This window comes from Anthonomus grandis, chromosome 5 (genome assembly GCF_022605725.1).
Source record: "Anthonomus grandis grandis chromosome 5, icAntGran1.3, whole genome shotgun sequence".
In the NCBI taxonomy this organism is placed as follows: Eukaryota; Metazoa; Arthropoda; class Insecta; order Coleoptera; family Curculionidae; genus Anthonomus; species Anthonomus grandis.
Genome location: NC_065550.1, coordinates 33,040,877 through 33,061,668, shown reverse-complemented (window position 1 = coordinate 33,061,668; position 20,792 = coordinate 33,040,877). Strand labels below are relative to the sequence as shown.

The 20,792-nt window shown below is 32.0% G+C and overlaps 2 protein-coding genes across 11 annotated transcripts in view; one reads left to right on the top strand and one right to left on the bottom strand.

The window, feature by feature from the left end:
- LOC126736715 (nose resistant to fluoxetine protein 6-like) overlaps nt 1-7,472 on the bottom strand; it is a 48,176-nt gene extending 40,704 nt beyond the window's left edge. Inside the window, exon 1 of one of the 2 annotated variants that reach the window (XM_050441228.1) lies at nt 7,312-7,472. Coding sequence is in view for 1 of the 2 variants with exons in the window: in XM_050441227.1 (XP_050297184.1) it covers nt 1,697-1,706 (10 nt within the window). In the remaining variant the exon portion in view is untranslated. Of the gene's footprint in view, nt 1-1,696; nt 1,722-7,311 lie in introns of those variants that run through there. The other variant, XM_050441227.1, reaches the window with a different exon arrangement.
- The window catches only part of LOC126736713 (eye-specific diacylglycerol kinase), a 289,431-nt gene continuing 270,597 nt past the window's right edge, over nt 1,959-20,792 (top strand). For 3 of the 9 annotated variants that reach the window (XM_050441222.1, XM_050441221.1, XM_050441220.1), the window contains exons 1-2: nt 9,509-10,596; nt 10,744-10,848. Coding sequence is in view for 5 of the 9 variants with exons in the window: in XM_050441217.1 (XP_050297174.1) it covers nt 2,056-2,135; nt 10,744-10,848 (185 nt within the window). In the remaining 4 variants the exon portion in view is untranslated. Of the gene's footprint in view, nt 2,136-2,988; nt 3,063-6,874; nt 7,342-9,506; nt 10,597-10,743; nt 10,849-20,792 lie in introns of those variants that run through there. The other 6 variants (XM_050441216.1, XM_050441215.1, XM_050441217.1 and 3 more) reach the window with 6 other exon arrangements.

Below are 20,792 nucleotides of genomic sequence, written 5' to 3'. Positions count from 1 at the left end.
CAGGCACTTAAGGTTATTCTGTGAACAAACATTTTTGGAACTTCAGGCAGTTGAGCCAACGTCACGAATAGTCCGAAATAACAAATATGTCTGGAATTATTAATAAGAATTATCTATGCCTTAATTATTTAAAACGACTTATAGTCTAGAATTAAAAGCCTAAAATATTTTTTTGTAATTTCGGGCAATTGAGTGTTGTTTTTTCCAGGTATCTTGCGTAAATATATAGTTAAGCCTACGTCACGGAGTTACTTCAAGAGCCTGAAATTACACAAATATTATCTCAACTGCCTGGAATAATAATTTTGTTTTGCAATTACGGGCAGTTGAATGTTTTTTTTGTTATTCCAGGCACTTCAAGTACACTTAGCCTAGAATTAAATGTTTTTTCAATTTCAGGCAGTTGAGATTACTATTATGATTTATCTCTAGTGTCCTTTAACTTAACATGACGTAACAGATAAGTCTCAACTGCCTGGAATAAAAATAAATTTTTTAAATGACATTTTAGACACCTGATTGATTTTTTATTCCAGGCACTTGAGGGTAATCTGCGACGTTGTCTCAAGAATGAATAAAAAATTTTGGAATTCCAGGCAGTTAAGCATACGTCACGGAGTTACAACTTCAAGTGCCAGAAATTGCAAAAATATTATCTCAACTGCCTGGAATAATATATAATTTTCTTTTGCAATTACAGGCAGTTGAATGTTTGTTTTATTCCAGGCACTCAACGTAATGGTTTCTCCTAACCATCATGCCTGAAATGAAAAACTGTTTTTTTTTTCGAAAATTCTGATGTTTTATTTACCCCAAAAATTTGAAAATTGAACTTTTCCACTACTTTTCGATATCAGCATTTTATTTTCAAATTATTAACTGGGTCTTCTGGAAATTGTGTTTTTCTACCATAATTTATTTCATTACATTTAAAACATATATATATTTAGATGCAGTTAAAGTAGTTTTTTTTTTGTAAATACCTATATAATTTTTCGATAAGTATCTTGAGTTTCTAATGAAATATGAATAATTTTCATAAAAAGTAATTTTCTGTTAAGAAATATCCAACTTACAATTTTACTTTTGCCCCAGGAATCCTTGAATTGTAAAATAACTTCAATTTGATTTTTTTCGGTAGTTTTGTAATTAAATATTTTATCTTTTCCAGGACCCTGGAACTAAAATACACATTATTTCAAAAGAGCAATTTTTTAGGATAAAAGCCTAAGGGCGACATCCAGAAAACGTACGATAACATCAATTGTTTCAGCAATCCAAAGTAGGAGGCATGGTTTGGAAAATACTCTCAGTACATGCTGTACCATTAAGTCAAAAACTACTTGTATTGAGAATTTATTACTATTATTTTATTTATTTATTTGCTTACAGATTTCTTGTCTCTCTTTCTTGTAACTCGTTTTCCTTTTTGACTTTGTTCAGGTTTTGCAAGGGCTTAACTCTACTAGCGCGAATTTCTTCCTTAATTTCTTTTTTATTTTGCAATGTTTGCTCACGTATTATAACTTCGCTCTGCTTTATTAAATTTTGAATCAAATAAAATAAATCTTGATTGTTACATTAGTTACATATAAAAGGCGAGTTTGAGTATTATTTAATGCGAAACTTCTTTCATTTTTCTTCTTAAAGTTGTATTTTGTTTGCATTACATGAAAAAAAACCAGGATTTAATTACCATTGTTCATGATAGCTCAGACCACGTGTACACGTCACGGTATCTTACAAGAACCGACGAAGAAACACACGCTTTGTGATTACGTCACGTCTGGTCGGTTCGACTAACACAGTTTTTCGATCCTGCTTTAACACAAAAAAAGGCAATTTTATTTTCTTGTCGAACACAAGAGACGTAATAATAGATGGAAGGTGACCAAGGACGCCCGCCTGCTGCTACTTACTGCTCCTGCTGCTGCATCATCCATTCATTTATTTATTCCATGCAAATGTTTACGGGGTTTATATATATATATGATTTGTTCCAATTTAGGGAGTTATCGTTGATTTTTTTCTCTCAATGGTTTTTCTGCGGTGATCATGTGCAGTTTGGGCTTAACGGACTGTTTGTGTTGTTCAGTCAGACGTTTGAAATGTGGATTTTATTATGGTAGTTACTGGTAAGCCAAAAAAATAGAAAATTTAATTTCATAACAATCATTTTTTATCATACAATTGAATTATGCACTCGTTACATTAGAAACTCATTATTTCATTAATTGGCTGAGGAATTAAGATAATATACACTTTTTGCAGCATTTAAGGTCGACCCAATTTTTATATAATAAGGAAAAAATATTGAAATAATCCCTTTAAATAAATCTTCACATGAAAAGGCTTATCATGTCCATTTAAATTATGCATTAATTGGTTACTTTTTACTTCCTAGGATTATCTGAAAAACCGTATGTTTCTTACGTAAACTGGGTCATTTTTCACTATAAGGGGTGCGTCAGGTCCATTTTAATTAAGCATTCGATTAATCCATAGTAATTTCACAATTTTAAAAAATGAACCTTTTAAAGCAGCGTAAAATAATGTCAAACTATTTAAAGATTGGTACTATTATTCCTAGTAATTTAGAATAACTTGAGGAGGACATTTTAGGGTGGGAAAAGAAATAATTTTAGTATATCCTATCCAATAAAATTATGCATTTATTATAATGTAAGGTTCATGATAAAAAATACAATTTTACCATGAAAAGAAGAAATCAAACCAGTTACTGCTGCTACTGTATTGAACCTATCCAATTAAAATCTCATTACGTCTAATAACAAACATTTTAATTTGATCTTTACGATGTGCACCTAACTATGAACACCGTCATTTCCCCTCATATAGGCATAAATTAAATCGTAACTAAAGGTCAGATTTATTTGCTGAATTCAATTTCCATACAATATTAACGATGCATCGAAACAATGGTATCTGCCGCATATGACAAAATCGGTTTTGTAGTGTAAATGTGATATAAATGTGATGAGAATGTTCTGTTTTTCGTGTGTTAATCGGTTCAAGTTATTTGGGAGGAGTAAAACTTATTGGTGAGTTTAAAAGATTTGTACTAAAAGCCATTATAGAATGCCTGAAAATTTCGCATAATTTTTTTTTCTATATTGACTTAACTATACCAGTATATTCCATACATCACGTAAAAACCGGGTTATAACGGGATTCGAGCAGATCTAAGAGAATGAGAGCAGTTTGAAGATTCGCAAAAATGCCAATTTTCACGATTTTTTTGAGCCCCAAAATGGGCTCTAAAAATGCGAGATCTCAGCTAATATAAAAGCTACGACCTTGTGGAAGATCTTGTTGGAATCAGAGAAGTGGAACTAAGAAAAAACCGTTGGAATTTTCAGGATAGTGCTCATAGAAGCCGAGATATCGTCCTTCAAAGTTTGGGATTTTTCACTTTTCGGGTACCTCCAGGCATGGATTTTTTTTAGTAAAAAAAATTTTTTTTTCGATGTTGAACTAACTATACCAGCCTCTTGTTCTCATCCCATACATCACGTAAATACCGGGTTATAACGAGATTTGAGCAGATCTAAGAGAATGAGAGCAGTTTGAAGATTCGCAAAAATGCCAATTTTGACGATTTTTTTGAGCCCCAAAATGGGTTCCAAAAATGCGAGATCTCGGCTAATACAAAAGCTACGACCTTGCGGAAGATCATGTTGGAATCCAAGAAGTAAAACTAAGAAAAAATTGTTGGAATTTTTAGGATAGTGCCCATACAAGCCGAGATATCGTCCTTCAAAGTTTGGGATTTTTCACTTTTCGGGTACCTCCAGGCATGGATTTTTTTTAGTAAATTTTTTTTTTTTCGATATCGAACTAACTATACCAGCCTCTTGTTCTCAGTCCATACATTGCGTAAATACCGGGTTATAACGGGATTCGAGCAGATCTAAGGGAATGAGAGCAGTTTGAAAATTCGCAAAAATGCCAATTTTGACGATTTTTTTGAGCCCCAAAATGGGCTCCAAAAATGCGAGATCTCGGCTAATACAAAAGCTACGACTTTGCGGAAGGTCTCGTTGGAATCAGAGAAGTAAAACTAAAAAAAAATTGTTGGAATTTTTAGGATAGTACCCATAGAAGCCGAGATATCGACCTTCAAAGTTTGGGATTTTTCACTTTTCGGGTACCTCCAAGCATGGATTTTTTACACCAAACATTTTTTTTTTCGATATTGAACTAACTATACCAGCCTCTTGTTCTCATCCCATACATCACGTAAATACCGGGTTATAACGGGATTCGAGCAGATCTAAGGGAATGAGAGCAGTTTGAAGATTCACAAAAATGCCAATTTTGACGATTTTTTTGAGCCCCAAAATGGGCTCCAATAATGCGAGATCTCGGCTAATACATAAGCTACGACTTTGCGGAAGGTCTCGTTGGAATCAGAGAAGTGAAACTAAGAAAAAACCGTTGGAATTTTCAGGATAGTGCCCATAGAAGCCAAGATATCGTCCTTCAAAGTTTGGGATTTTTCATTTTTCGGGTACCTCCAGGCATGAATTTTTTTTAGTAAAAAAAATTTTTTGTTCGATATTGAACTAACTATATCAGTCTCTTCTTTTCATCCCATACATCACGTAAATACCGGGTTATAACGGGATTCGAGCAGATCTAAGGGAATGAGAGCAGTTTGAAAATTCGCAAAAATGCCATTTTTGACGATTTTTTTGAGCCCCAAAATGGGCTCTAGAAGTGCGAGATCTCGGCTAATACAAAGGCTACGACCTTGCGGAAGGTCTCGTTGGAATCAGAGATGTAAAACTAGGAAAAAAACCGTTGGAATTTTCAGGATAGTACCCATAGAAGCCGAGATATCGTCCTTCAAAGTTTGAGATTTTTCACTTTTCGCCTACCTCCAGGCATGGATTTTTTTTAGTAAAAAATTTTTTTTGTTCGATATTGAACTAACTATACCAGCCTCTTCTTTTCATCCTATACATCACGTAAATACCGGGTTATAACGAGATTTGAGCAGATCTAAGAGAATGAGAGCAGTTTGAAGTTTCGCAAAAATGCCATTTTTGACGATTTTTTTGAGCCCCAAAATAGGCTCTAAAAATGCGAGATCTCGGCTAATACAAAAGCTACTACTTTGCGGAAGGTCTCGTTGGAATCAGAGAAGTAAAACTAAGAAAAAACCGTTGGAATTTTCAGGATAGTGCCCATAGAAGCCGAGATATCGTCCTTCAAAGTTTGGGATTGATCACTTTTCGGGTACCTCCAGGCATGGATTTTTTTTAATAAAACATTTTTTTTTTCGATATTGAACTAACTATACCAGTCTCTTGTTCTCATCCCATACATCACGTAAATACCGGGTTATAACGGGATTCGAGCAGATCTAAGGGAATGAGAGCAGTTTGAAGATTCGCAAAAATGCCAATTTTGACGATTTTTTTGAGCCCCAAAATGGGCTCCAAAAATGCGAGATCTCGGCTAATACAAAAGCTACGAACTTGCGGAAGGTCATGTTGGAATCCGAGAAGTAAAACTAAGAAAAAATTGTTGGAATTTTTAGGATAGTACCCATAGAAGCCGAGATATCGTCCTTCAAAGTTTGGGACTTTTCACTTTTCGGGTACCTCCAGGCATGGATTTTTTTTAGTAAAAACAATTTTTTGTTCGATATTGAACTAACTATATCAGCCTCTTCTTTTCATCCCATACATCACGTAAATACCGGGTTATAACGAGCTTTGAGCAGATCTAAGAGAATGAGAGTAGTTTGAAGTTTCGCAAAAATGCCATTTTTGACGATTTTTTTGAGCCCCAAAATAGGCTCTAAAAATACGAGATCTCGGTTAATACAAAAGTTACGACTTTGCGGAAGGTCTCGCTGGAATCAAAGAAGTGAAACTAAGAAAAAACCGTTGGAATTTTCAGGATAGTACCCATAGAAGCCGAGATATCGTCCTTCAAAGTTTGGGATTTTTCACTTTTCGGGTACCTCCAGGCATGGATTTTTTTTAATAAAAAATTTTTTTTTCGATATTGAACTAACTATACCAGTCTCTTGTTCTCATCCCATACATCACGTAAATACCGGGTTATAATGGGATTGGAGCAGATTTAAGAGAATGAGAGCAGTTTGAAGATTCGCAAAAATGCCACTTTTTGACGATTTTTTTGAGCCCCAAAATGGGCTCAAAAAATGCGAGATCTCGGCTAATACAAAAGCTACGAACTTGCGGAAGGTCATGTTGGAATCAGAGAAGTAAAACTAAGAAAAAATTGTTGGAATTTTTAGGATAGTGCCCATACAAGCCGAGATATCGTCCTTCAAAGTTTGGGATTTTTCACTTTTCGGGAACCTCCAGGCATGGATTTTTTTTAGTAAAATTTTTTTTTTCGATATCGAACTAACTATACCAGCCTCTTGTTCTCAGTCCATACATTGCGTAAATACCGGGTTATAACGGGATTCGAGCAGATCTAAGGGAATGGGAGCAGTTTGAAAATTCGCAAAAATGCTAATTTTGACGATTTTTTTGAGCCCCAAAATGGGTTCCAAAAATGCGAGATCTCATAATATATGCGAGATCTCATAAATCACGTAAATACCGGGTTATAACGAAATATGCCATACAGAATTCTTATTCTGTAATAAAAAAGTACAAACACAAACCTCATAAAAAAAATAAATGCACACTTAAAATAAACTCCCGAGTTCACTCCACTCAAGACCAAAACAATGCAAAGCGTCTGTCTAGTCGAGGCTTCGCACTGCAAATAATACCGTGTACATGACGAAAACTCTCCAGTAATAAACGCTACTACTATAATACTCCATTACATACACACACACATAGAGAGACGGATGCACGAGTCTAGAGAAACACTTTCGGTAAATTAAAACAAACGTCATAAATATATAAGTAACATTTTAGTGTAGTAATCCAGGTTTGTTTATTTTTGGCACGCCGATACACATACCAAAGAGTCGTGAGCATCGCGTCGGGTTTTCGTCGATACAATTCTCTCTAAATATACCGAGCAGTTAAAAAAATTTATTAAAAAAATACTGCAGTAAACACTGGCGGTTTTAGTGTTCGTTTATCGGTGAAGGAGGACCGGTACGACGCGGAAAATGGTCGGAAAAGTGTTTTACGTTGGTCGTCACGTAATTTGGTGCGGTTCGGTGTTATTTATCGCATCAGTGGCGTAACCGCGATTATTCAAGGATTTTTTGTGTGTCGACGTCTTTTATTATTCTCAAAACAAAACCGGGGTTTTAATGGAGTATATACTTTGTTCAAACCTTACCTTTGGATGCGTAATTAATTACTACCTCAGGTAAAAGTTAGGTTATGTCCGCCATTGATATAATATGGCAACACCTATTAGGGGCGTTCTATATGATATGTTTTTAGGTAATGTTTCTCTGTGCTTTGGGTTTTATTTATATTCACAATGTCGCATTTTATTTCACTTAAATACTTATTAAATCCGGTTATTTAAGATAAACCACATTTATAGTGTAAAAATCAACATTTTCTTGACGTTTCAAATGTCAGTCGTCAAGTAGAGTGAGGAGAATAGACAGATGACATTTCACATTTTTGTATGAAGCAAGCAGGTCGAGACTCTTACACACAACTAGAACTACATATACAAAAAATAGGCTCCTTATTGGTTATTATTAATAAATTGAATATCATATAATGACAAGTGATATTTTAGACTTTGACATAAGTGCTCATTGGCTGGTATTGGACGGTTATTAATGGTAATAATATGTATTTTATTGGCAACCCTGCCAACAATATTTTGACAGATTAGTTGTTAATGTCAAAAATAATTATTAAATGATAAGTGACATTTTAAACCTTAAAATTAGTTAAGGGTAGAACATACTTTACTCCTTATGAAACTCAAGAAACACATATGATTATAAAAGGTATAGAATATAATATAATTAATAATTGCATGCTTCTTATCTGGCACAGTGTTGCCAACTTATATGTTGGGCATAATAGTACAAGATAATAGCACAGATGGTAGAAAAATAGTAGATTTTTCATTGGATATAAGATACTGTTAGTTAACTCTTACCGTAACCAAAGATACAAACGGAATATACTCTCACTACTTACCAATATCATATAAATAAAAGCATATATTCGTTAAAATAAAAGACTTACAATAATTGTCCTACATATTCACATATACGTAATGATATATTAAGATTATCAAGATTATCTATCTAATAATCTATTTAATTTTAAAATCGTATCCGTCCAATTAAGCGGCAAAAGGAAACACTCTTTACGTCATCATTATTTTATATACTGCCTTCTCTCTTCTCTTCAGCATCGCTAAACTAAAACGTCATGGAGTGATTCGATTAATAAGTCGTGACTTCGCTAAGCATATATCTCTCTTTGTTTATCGCATAAGAATAGAACGAGAACGAGACAGTTATGATCAGTATTGCTGTGTATTATGGTCTGCATGATTATTCTTTCGCTTTCAGGGTTGTTATTGATTTATGTACATCCAGTTAATGTTTTAACACGAAAAAAAAGCTTTGGTGCTGATATCGTACATTTTTAAATATTTCTACTCATGTACAAAAATAATAGCATTTTTGGCATACTATTACGGGTTTGACTAGTACATAGTACATAATACACATTTCTATAATATTACGGTTGGCAACACTGGTCTGGCATGTCAAGATGTAGTAATAACGCAACACAGGATGTGACATTTCCATAAAGAGCAACAATGGCAACACTGCCAACATCAATTTGACAGTTAAATTGTCAATGTTATTATCAAATATAATTAATAAAAATGACAAGTGACATTTTAAACATTGAAATTAGCGAGTGATATAACATTCTTTACAGACGACTAACAATAATATAAAAGAAAATAGGTTTTTCTTTGGCTGGTACTAATGTATTGAAACCAATCGCATGCTTTAATAAAAATTTACTGCGCTGGCAACATTGCCAACATATTTCAACAGATTAATTGTCAATGTCATTGTCAAATATAGTTTATAAATAACAAGTGACAAGTGAAATTTTCACGTGGAAATTGGTGGGGAGCGTAGTAATCTTCACACACGCACTAATTAAAATAAAAATACACAAGCAACATGTTGAGATAAGAGTCTTACTCGGTTGCCTTACAATGTCTTAAGCGTTACGTCATCATATGGTTGCGCTCGAATGACGTCATGTCTAACAGCTGTCAGAGTCTAAATATTAGTAAATATTAGACCGATAACAAACGCTTAAAGCCCTTTATACGGTGACGTCATGACTTGATCGCTCGAATGAGATGTCTTAAAGACGCTTATAGCCGCTTACTCGCTAAAATATGGCTTTAATAAAATTTCAAGTAGCCCTCATTTCATTCTGTCAATGTCAAATATGTCATATGTCTCAGTACACCCCTATAAGATGTTCTAGTTAAGATGGTTGCCTATACGTACCAACATCCAGCCAAAGATAGACAAGTTTCTGACGTCATTACTATGTTTTAAAGGAGGCATTGAATAAAGGATGTCGTGCAAAATACGAAATTAACAGTGCTCACACTGTCAGATTAATTGTTAATATTATTTTCAATTAAAATTAATAAATGACACGTGATATTTTAAACTTCAAAATTAGTGGGGGGGCATAATAACCTTTAAAGGTTAACAACACTGATTTAAAAAAAATTAGCTTCTCATTAGTTGATATTAATGCATTATTAAACTACCGGCCTAAAAATGTATGCCTAAAAATTTCTCATTGGTTGGCATTATTAGATTGAAAGAAATCCTCTGGTTTCATAAAATTTACTGCATAGGCAACACTGCCAACGATAATTTGACGGATTAATTGTCAATGTCATTAATCAAATGTTAACAAAAGTTACTAGAGAAAAATTAGACGAGGTGTTTGATGTTAGGTTTGAGTGACAATACTCTAAAGTGGAAAATTCTAAGATGTGATTGCATTTTACTCATATAAAATTTAAGTTGAAGTTTTATGGTATAACTCTAATAAGAAACAATTTATCTGTTATTGAGTAATTAGATGTACTCATTAATTTTACTAAAAATATTAACTCACTGACGTAGATCACGTAGATGTGTTCACTCAGGATGGTTTTTTTACAGTGTAGTCTTGTAGATCATACTCCAAGAGTTTAACGAGTCTTTCTAAATTTACTCCAATGTTGTCGGACTTATAAAGCCGCATTTAATTTTGTCAATGTCAAACGTCACTTGTCAAATATATTCATCAGTACGCCCCTGTGAGGAGATGTTAATGCAACTAGTTAAGGTGGTTGCCTATACGTATCAATATCCCTAAAGCGAACCTAGATTAAAATTTTCTAACGTCACTACTGCGTTTTATGGAAGGTATTGAACAAAGTATATGAAAAAAAAAAACAATTTAAGAAATCGGAAAATTAAACAATAAATAATGTAGCGTAAAACAGGAATTCCAAGTGAATCACATAAATGAAATCAATTGTGTTACTCGTCCGAAGGATTTTATGTGAATCCCGCATGTATTTATGGAGAAAGTGTCGCAGATATGGGTAAGATATAATCTGCTGGATGTTCGTTTCCCAATCATTTTTACTCCTATATGTAATCTCTCCCTTGCACCCCAAGGGCAGAAAATGACCCATTACTCATACTAATGTAAAAATACAATATCTATATTGTTTTTATATTTGTTTCAGCATGAATGATACGAAAACCACCCAAAACCCAAATGTTATTTCGGCTGACAAACATGCACCTACGGTACTCTTGACCGCACACAATCCACATCGTGACTATCGAAGGTAAATAAATTAAATAATTTGTTACATACGGACCCTCGTTTATTACTAAACACCGGCTTATATAAAATGTACATGATGTTTTAGACCCTGCATAAATATCTATCTCAGTAAGGTTTATAATCTGGGATATATTTTATACCCTTTGTCCCCTTAGGGATCCTGGAAGTTTATATGGGGGGATTTTATAAGGTCTAACTCAAATATTTTTGGATATTAGGAGGGGCTTCTATAATATTTCTCTGTGTTTCAATTTTTTATAATATTAACGGTTCAGAATTTAATTTCACTTCACTAATCAAAAATTTAAAACTGTAGAACCCATAATTGTTTTGATATTTCAAACGTCAATGTCACTTGTCAAGTATAGACAGGAAATAGACAGATGACAGATGATATTTCAGATTTTATATAAGGAACGGACTTTATAATTATATTAAATAAGGTTATTATTAATAGATTGAAAATAGAAGTTTGCTTTATAAATTAGAATTTACTGTAATTAATAATTTAATAGCTTTGCCATAACAATAACAAGCCTAAATGCCTTTTTGCCATTAGATGATCAAATCGAGGAAATAAACTTTCATACGATGAATCTTAGTAAGGAACTCATTAATCACAGAGGAGTCATTAATAGAGCCATATCAAGATGGGGTCAAGAATTAATTTTCGTATACCATTTACACATGACATTTTAAACTTTAAAATTCATGAGGGGTGTAGCATCTCTTACAGACAAGTGGCACGAATAAAAAAAGAAAGTAGCTCTCTCATTGGTTGGTATTAATGGATTGTTTTAGTTATAATTTACTGCATTGTCAACACTGTCAAAATCATTGGAATGAGTTTAATTTAAATCTTTTTCGACGATTTATTAAATTTAATTAAGCAGGATATTCTGTACAACATTTTGCTGTTAATGGTTTGTTTTATGTGCTTTTTGAATTAAATTGCTCATATATAAGACCATCTTGTATACGGGACATCCAAATTAAAAAAAAAAAAAACGATCCTAACAAGATTACTCCCTCCGGGGTATCGAAGCCTCCCCCGTCAAATATTGAAGGTCATTATTTCACATTTTATAACAGGATTCAGGGGGAATTAAAGGTGATAATCTCATTTGGCATAAAAGCGTGTACAAGGGCGTTCGGTTTACGTTGGAAAAAAAATAATTTCTCTACCAGTATAGTGTTTTCTTTCAGTTCATCTCGAGTGTTTATTATAATAATATTAACAACGCGTCCGTGACGTACATAGACGTTCGATTATCGAGGGTGTTAAAATGACTGCTGGACCTGGAGAATGTAAAACGACCCTTCAAGTGCCGGAGGAAGGTTTGAACGGGGAGGATAGTGAGGAGGAGGAGGAGGACAACGATGAAAACGCACAAAAAGGGTATAAAGAAGAATCATAAATCACGTTTGTATAGTGTAATTCTCCGAGGAATTATTCCGAGGAGGGTTTACACTAGAAAATAGAAAGTTAACATCTCGGAGTGACCCTAGTCGGGCCGAATAACGGTTAATTTATTTGTTAACTCCCGATAGTTAATAAATCAAGACCCGCGTTCGCAACCGACATCGTAAATCCAGACATAGGCGAGGTAATTCCGAGGTTGTTCCGACCTGGAAAATCAGGAATAATTGTTATTGTCCTTTTTTAAATAAGAATTTCGTTGTTTTGCTGTTTTGGGGACAATTTTTTGTGTGCAAAACCTTGAAAATACTGTATTAGGGCTTCATGAACCGTAATAACAACTCACTATCTCGGCTTGAAATGAAACGTCATTAATCTTTTGTTTTTTCTCCTTTTCTTTCGTTTGTTTTTTATGCCATTAATAATACAAATACAAAAAGATTTTATTTGTCAGTTTTATAATCAAATTACAATTTTGTGTTCACTTATTTTATTATGACAAATAGGAGTGTCTCTCGGACAATCAATTAAAACTACCGTTTGCCTGCACCATCAGTAAACTGTAGTACTCCATCAGTAAACTGTAGAACCCTCAATGGGGCATGGGGATACCAGATTAGATAGGGAGGCAGCGCCGATGCGAGAAAGCGAAAAGGCGAATCCCTATCCTATATACATAGTTTTTTTCTATATCTATGCATAAAAATTAAAATTTTTTGGTAGTCTTTGTAATGCAAATAAAGAAAAAAAAATATGCCAAAATAATTTTTTTATTCAAAATAAAACTTGCCCGATAAAAGGTTAATCTTAGATATGCAGTTTTAATTTTGTTTTCAACAAGAGATTTGAAACCCATGGATTGGTCGAAAATTATACCCAAGTTTGTTGCTTTTGTTATTATTGGGATTTGTGGAATTGATCATTTATTTGAATACAAATGGTATATTTTATATTTTCCTTTAATATATTATTTGCTCATATTATTAGAATTTTTGATTAAGTGGCATTCATCAACTTAAGGTATTCTCTACCCAAGCATTTAAGTTTAATAGGTCTAAATTATGTTTTTCTTGCACTGCATTTAAATTTTCGGAGCTCACAGGTCTGTATATTTGGGAGTTATCAGCATATTGTTGTAATCTCGAGTACCGTCAAATGGGGTTAAGTGAATCAAAATAAGTGGTTTTTTTCGTTTTTCTGCCAAAGAATTAAATTAAAAAATATGTAAAAAATATTGTAGATTCTGGTAAACGTCTTAAAAGATTTTGTTAAAACTTGTAAGCATTTAAGCATGGGAAGTCCTCCATTTTTTTTGATAAAGTCTGATTCACTTTACCCTCCGGTTTGGGGTAAAGTGAATCATGTATTAGAAGTGCTGTAAAATTCACTTTAAACATAATGTGGATGAATCAACAAAAAATAAAAAAAAGATTTAAACGGAAAAAAACACTTACAAAAATGGCACTCTTGGTAAAAAAAACTTAAGTCTACATACAAAACATAGGAAAATTAACAAAAAAGAAATTACTCCAACTTTTTAAATTCGTCGTTGTCTAAGTTAAAAACAAATTTACCCCTCTTGAAAGACTTTTGACGCAGTTTTCTAATAATTTAGTCTTGGCTTATTAGGCAAAGGTCCTGTATTTCTAGATAAACAAAATACCCCTTTTCCGAGTTTCCCTTTTTTCTCATGGCATTTATAGTAAATTCTTTTTTCTTTGAACAATTCTCGATTTTGCCAACAAACAATCGATCTCGTTTCTCGGTTGGAAACTTTGCAATAATAAACTCCCCAATCCTTGGCTCCATGGATAAGTCTGTGTCGATCATGTAAGTATCATCATTCGATGTCGACGGATTTGGATCAAACTCGTCAAAGTTTTCAACAATATTTTCGAAATCACTTAGGGAAAATTCTTTATCTAACTCTCGATCTAACTCATCATCCGATATTTCCAGGGCTCTTCTTTCGTTTTTTTTCATGTTTTTTTTAGATGATTTTTTTGTGGGTGTTTTATCTATTATCGTTGATAATAAACTTTGACTTGACACACTTTTGCCAGCCTCGATAATAATTTTTTTTCCTCTCTTTGTTGATTGATTCGGGGTAGTTTTTAAATTTTTTAGGTGACTTATTATTGTGTTACTCCAGGCCTGATCATTATTCTCACCATTTTCATCGATGTGTAAATTTCGTGGAATTTTATTTAAAACTTTGTTGGGATCGAGCGGAAAAATTCCACATGCCTTAAAACCAGCAATGGAATTTTCTTTCGACTTTATGCCAACCTTTTCCACACTCTGTCTCAGCAGCCTTGGAAACTCCGTTTTAGGAATGACTCCACGGTGTTTTAGTTTCCATTGTTCCAAGGTGGATCTCCATGCAGCTTTTAAAGGCCTAAAATACGCGACATCGAGCGGTTGAAGCAAATGAGTTGAATTGGGAGGGAGTAAGACAAAATCAATTTCATTATTCTCACATTGCTGTACGACATTAGTGGTAATGTGGCAATTAATGTTATCGCCTATTAAAACTTTACGCTCAGCAAGCTTTCGAAAATAAGGCATGACAATTGTCTTAAACCAGTCCTCAAATATATCAGAGTCAAACCATCCACTCATGCTTCTGTTATATCTTGCTCCTTCAATTCCTCCCTCTGTCCAACCATCATAGGAATGTTTTGCCTTGTATACCGTATATGGAGGCAGTAATGTTCCATCAGCGGCTATTGCAAACATCACAGTTGTGCTGGTCTTTGAGGAGTCTATTAACCTATGGGCATGCTTTGCACCTCTTTTTGTAATTACTTTAGCCGACCCGGGATCATCCACAAAATTGGTCTCGTCGTAATTGATAATATTTTGAGCAGGGACGTCTTTCAACGTGACCTGCAAGTTTTCAAAATATTTTTGAATAACCTCGCGGGTTAATGCACCTCTAACGCGTTTTGTATTTTCAGCCAACTTAACGGTAAGGTCTTTATTTCTGCTCATAAAACTTTTGAATCAGTCCATCCCTGGCATATTTTCTTTAAATCTGGAATCCCTTACTCCTAGTCTATTTAGATATTGTTGCACAATTGCTCTAACATCTGTACTTTTTAATGGGAATCCCCAGTCGGCGCAAATTTTGATTGTCTCCTTTAGTCTTAGCTCTTGCTCACCACTTAGTACAGGCTGTCGACCATATTTTAAAGAATGTTTGCCATGATATCTTCTTTGAATGGTACTGAAAGGTACACCAAATCTTTCAGATGCTTGTCTCATGGACATATCACCTCGTCTAACCGCTGCCACTGCTCGACGAACATATTCTTGATCGTAGTTACATTTTCCCTGCGGCCCCAATTTTTTTTTGTAAATTCTCGGCATGCTAAAAAGACCAAAACTAATAAAAAAATATTTCTTATATAAAAAATTATTTAAAAAAAAAGTTCTAAAAAATTTAATCATAAATTTACAGCGACACTTAAATGATTCATTTTACCCATTAAAGTTACCATCTTAGAAAAAAAAAATGCTAAAATTCAACAAAAAAAAATTTACCAAAAATTAAGCACAAATTTGTTTATTAATGTCTAATAAACACATTAATTACATTCAAGTAAATAAATATTAATATTGATCACTTCCGCAACCAATCGTTTCCAAAGTTTTGTAAAATACAAAAAAATCGTTTAACCGGAACATGTCGTTATGGTACTCACGTGTATTTTTTTTGAGCAGCGAAACACACCCTACCACATACAAAGACATACTAACGAGGTCATCTCGATGCAATAATGTCACTATATGGGGCAGGTCTGCGACGGGATGGACTTTTTTGCGGAAATACCCGATTAATTCATTTTACCCACTATGATTCACTTAACCCCGTTTGACGGTACTTCATTGTTTCCTGCATATCTGACACATATTATCTCACCTCGATTACATGGCATAAATGTGGAGACTTTGTTTTCAGAGATTTGATTAACGACCACACAACTTCGTCGATTATGTAGATAATCCTTTTAAAAACTGTTACTGTTACTCTTACATGACAAACCAGAGAATTGTAATGTTACTAATAATAATTCGTTATTTATGGTATCGAAGGCTTTACTGAAGTCCAGAAATACCATACAAGTAGGACGATTTTGTTCCTCGTTAATTCTTATGTCGTTTAATATATTTACTAAAGCCGTCGAAGTGCTAAAATTTTTCCTAAATCCAGATTGGCAAACCGGAATTATATTGAAAGATTTGGCAAAACTAAATATCCGGTTATAAATATGTTTCTCAATGACCTTAGATATAGCTGGCAGTATATTTATTGGCGTCAAATCTGAAATTTCCTTCGGCTCTACTATTTTAGCTATAGGTTTTATGATTGCCTTTTTCCACATTGATGGATATGTTGTCGTAAAATGCATTCGTTAATAATATTGACCAATAGATTCAAGCAAAACAGCAGACATAATTTTATATTTTTAATCGACAGACGGTCGGTCTATTCCTTTTGCGCTGGTTTTAATAGTTGAAATAATCTTCAATAGGTTATCTTTATCTATTAATTGAAACACTAACTGTTCGTTGTTAAAATTATTATTTTTATAATATTCGATGATGCCTTGGTTGGTTGTATCTGATAAATTGCTTAAAACACTGTGGAAGTAGTTTGAATGTCATCGGGATTACGTAAGTCAATTGGGAGGTCAGCATATGTGTTTTTGTCGTTAACTTAAGTTTTTCAGCAACGGTCCAAAATTCTTTGGATTTTTTGATTAAAAAATGTGTTTTTTCACGAATTATTGCGTGTTTTATATAATTTCTTAATTGTGGATAATATTGCAGATTTGGATTTGATTTTCATTTTTGAAATTTTGTTTGCGCACGATCTCTTAACTTTATTAAAAGTTTAATATTGTCGGTGATCCATGGGCAGAATGGCTTATTTTTCTTTATTTTAGTTTTAACAGGAATATGCCTGTCTAAGAGCATGGTTATGTTTTTATTAAAAAATTATAAATACGTTCCCATGAAATGGCTAATCCATCCGTAATAAAATTGTTGTAGTTTAAATTATTGTAATCTCGAAACATTATATGTGGTTCTTGATTTCTAACATTCTCATATTCAAATATAGAAAAAATTAAACATATAATATTTTTTATTATAATTAATAATGATTTACTATTTTGCTAGATTACTAAATTTGGCAAATAATGTCGGGCGTCACGTGAAATTTGATTCCTCCATGGTACAAAAGCCGCCTGAACCGGTGATTTACGTAAAAAAGTGAGTTTTCAATAGATTTTTTAATGAAAATGTGAATTTCCATAGACGTGTGAGCTTTATTGTTTGTGCTGTAAATTTAGTTACAACTGTAAAAAATTGTTAAAGGTTATTTAATCCTTGGCTCATGACTAGTTTTTGAAATGATTTAATGTATAATAATTATGGATATCTTACATTGTACATTGACAATTTTGAGGTAATAAATGGGGCTTAGGAGCTCGTGGTATCGATTATGTAAATTTACCCTATTGATTATGTGAAAGTTCGTTAACTGTTTCTATAAGTATTTTTATTTATATTCCCGACCAAGACTAATGTTTAATGTTTATTCGCAGCAGAAACTCTCTGCTATTGATTCTGTAAATTTACACTTTATTAGACAGTTTTCAAAGATGCATGTTTTGTCGTTTAACATAGACGTAAACGTTAGCCGCTGTTTGACAGCTCTCCAAAAAGTGTTTATTATTCCTTAAATTTTCTAACCTCATTTTTATAATAATAAACCAACTATAGATATTTCATTAATATTTGGTCTACAATATTATATCTAATTATTTAATTAGGTAGCGTTATTTAAAAATTGGAAAGTACCTAAAATTATAATATGATTGAGGATTTTGCAGCTCTAGAATCGGACAAAAATTATTGTGTATGATGTTCTATTTTGCTGGATGTCATTTTCATCATTAAATCTGACCCTACTTCTCTTGAATTTTGTCAAGACACTGGAATTTAGATTTGGGTTAATCGTGGTTATTGTTATGCAAAATAAAAAAAAACAAATGTGTTTTTACCGTTTCAGACAAAAGGAGACTAAATAAGCTTGAATTATTGTTATTTGACAATAATGTTAGAAACATTAATATCGTCTATCGTCCGTAATATAGCGGAGGGTGCCGATAGGGATATACGATAAATGACACTTCAAATGTCATACATGTCAATTGGTGGTTACCGGTGATACTTTTTAATGGTTTTGAGAACTGTCTATTATGTCCTGTAATAGAGCTGAAGATCGTTGAAGAGAACTTAATTGCTTTTAAAAAGTTACATTATTAATTACGTTCCTTAAGTTCCTTAATCGATTTTCTAAAGTAAAATTACTTAATCCTTGACTTGCAATTTAATTTTCTTAAAATAATAAATGTACATTTACAGGCACTTTACTTTATTTTAGGAGAGAATAGGGCAACATAGAGCTTTTACTATTAATGTAAATTGACAGTATTAATTCTGTGGTAGGTTCTGAATTGGATTTTGTAATAAATCATTTTTAATCTATGACTTAACAATTAAATATTAATAATTTAACAATTGTTCCGTTAATTAGTTATAAAAAATTACTTTAATTTCTGCCATACGATTTATTACTTTTACAGAGTTCATTTACAGATATTTTACATCGTAAATTAGAATATTTCTTTCTGTAAATTTACGCTAATTGGTTTTGTGATTGTTTCTTAATTGATTCTCAAAAAAAAAAAAACATTTTTAATTCCTGGTCTATAATTTAATATTTTTTCAGAAAAAATAATATTCAATTTTTTAAAATTAGAATCGGGTTGTAGAACCTTGGCGTTGGATTACAATAGTAATTCTATTAATGTACACTATTGGTTTTATTCATATTTCATGAATGGGATTCAGTAAAAAATCATCTTTAATCCCTAGGTTATGATTGTAATTATACAGAATAATTACTGTTCATTTACAAGTATTTTACATTGTCTATTTATATTTTTTTTTGAAATAAAAATAATTTTTGTAATAGTTTTTTAATGGTTCCGTTTAATATAATTTTTAATCTGTAGCTTATAATTTATGAATTCTTCAAAAAAATTATATAATGTACAATTTTTTTACATTGTATATAGCACCTTGACAAATGTTACAATATTGATTCTGTAAAATAATGGATTTTCAGGCATTTTATCACGTAATTTTTTCAATAGATTTTCTACGTTTATTACCACGTAAATTTAAATTTTTTTTCTGATAAAAAATTTAAAAAATTATCTTTAATCCTTGGTTTATGATCTGCAGCAAAATGAATGAGAATTTACAGGAATTTTACACTAAAAATTTATATTTTTGTATAGGACCTTGACAAACGTTTCAATATTAATTTTGTAAATTTAAATTATTTGTTTTACAATATTTCATTAATAAATTTTGTAAAAAAACATTTTTAATCTTTGGCTTATATTTTATCAGTTTTTCTGAATAACTAATATAAAATTTTTTACATTGTAAATTTACAATAACCGATATAATAATAATTCTGTAAACTTACACCATTGGTCTTGTGATTCTTTAATAATTCTGTATAAAATCATTGTTAACGTTTCGGAAGAATCAATGTGCCATTTATTTACAATGTAAATTTACACCATTGGTCTTGTCATGATGATGATGTTCCTGAATAAGATTCTTTAAAAATATTATTTTCTACTCCTCGTCAATAGTTTATTAATTTTTGAAAAAATTCAATGTAAATTTTTTTACATTGTAAATTTACATAAAATAAAATTAGGTTATTATAGAGTTCTGACAAACGTTACAATATTAATTCTGTAAATTTACGTTGTAATAGTTCATTAATAGATTCTGTAAAAAAAAATACATTTTTAATGCTTGGCTTATAATTTATAATTTTTTTAGAAGAATTAACGTAAATTTTTTTTTATATTGTGAAATTACAATTTTTAAGATAAAAATAAATTGGGTAATTGGTACATTCATGATGTCAATATTAATTCTGGAAATTTACACTATTGATCTTGTAATAGAGAATCTAATTTAAGAACTATTATCTATTCCTTGCTTATAATTAAATAACTAAAAAAAATTATGACAAGTAAATAATTTTTTTTTATGTTGTAAATTTACATTCAAAAAAATAGAGGCGCTATAGAATCTTGACAAACGTTACAATACTGATTCTGTAAAGTTACACTGTTGATCTTGTGATAGTTTCTAAAAGGATTCTGTAAAAACATAATTTTTGATGCCTGGCTTACAATTTATCAATTTTTCAAAAATATATATTAATATACGTTATATTTTTCTGTGTAAATTTACAATTTTTGCATAAAAATTAGGTAATAGAACCTTGACGATTAAAATATTAATTTTTGCAAATTCACACTATTGGTATTGTGATTGAGTTCCTAAATAGGACTTTGTAAAAATAAAATTTTTAATCCCTGGCTTATAATTTATTTAAAAAAAAAATAATGCTAATT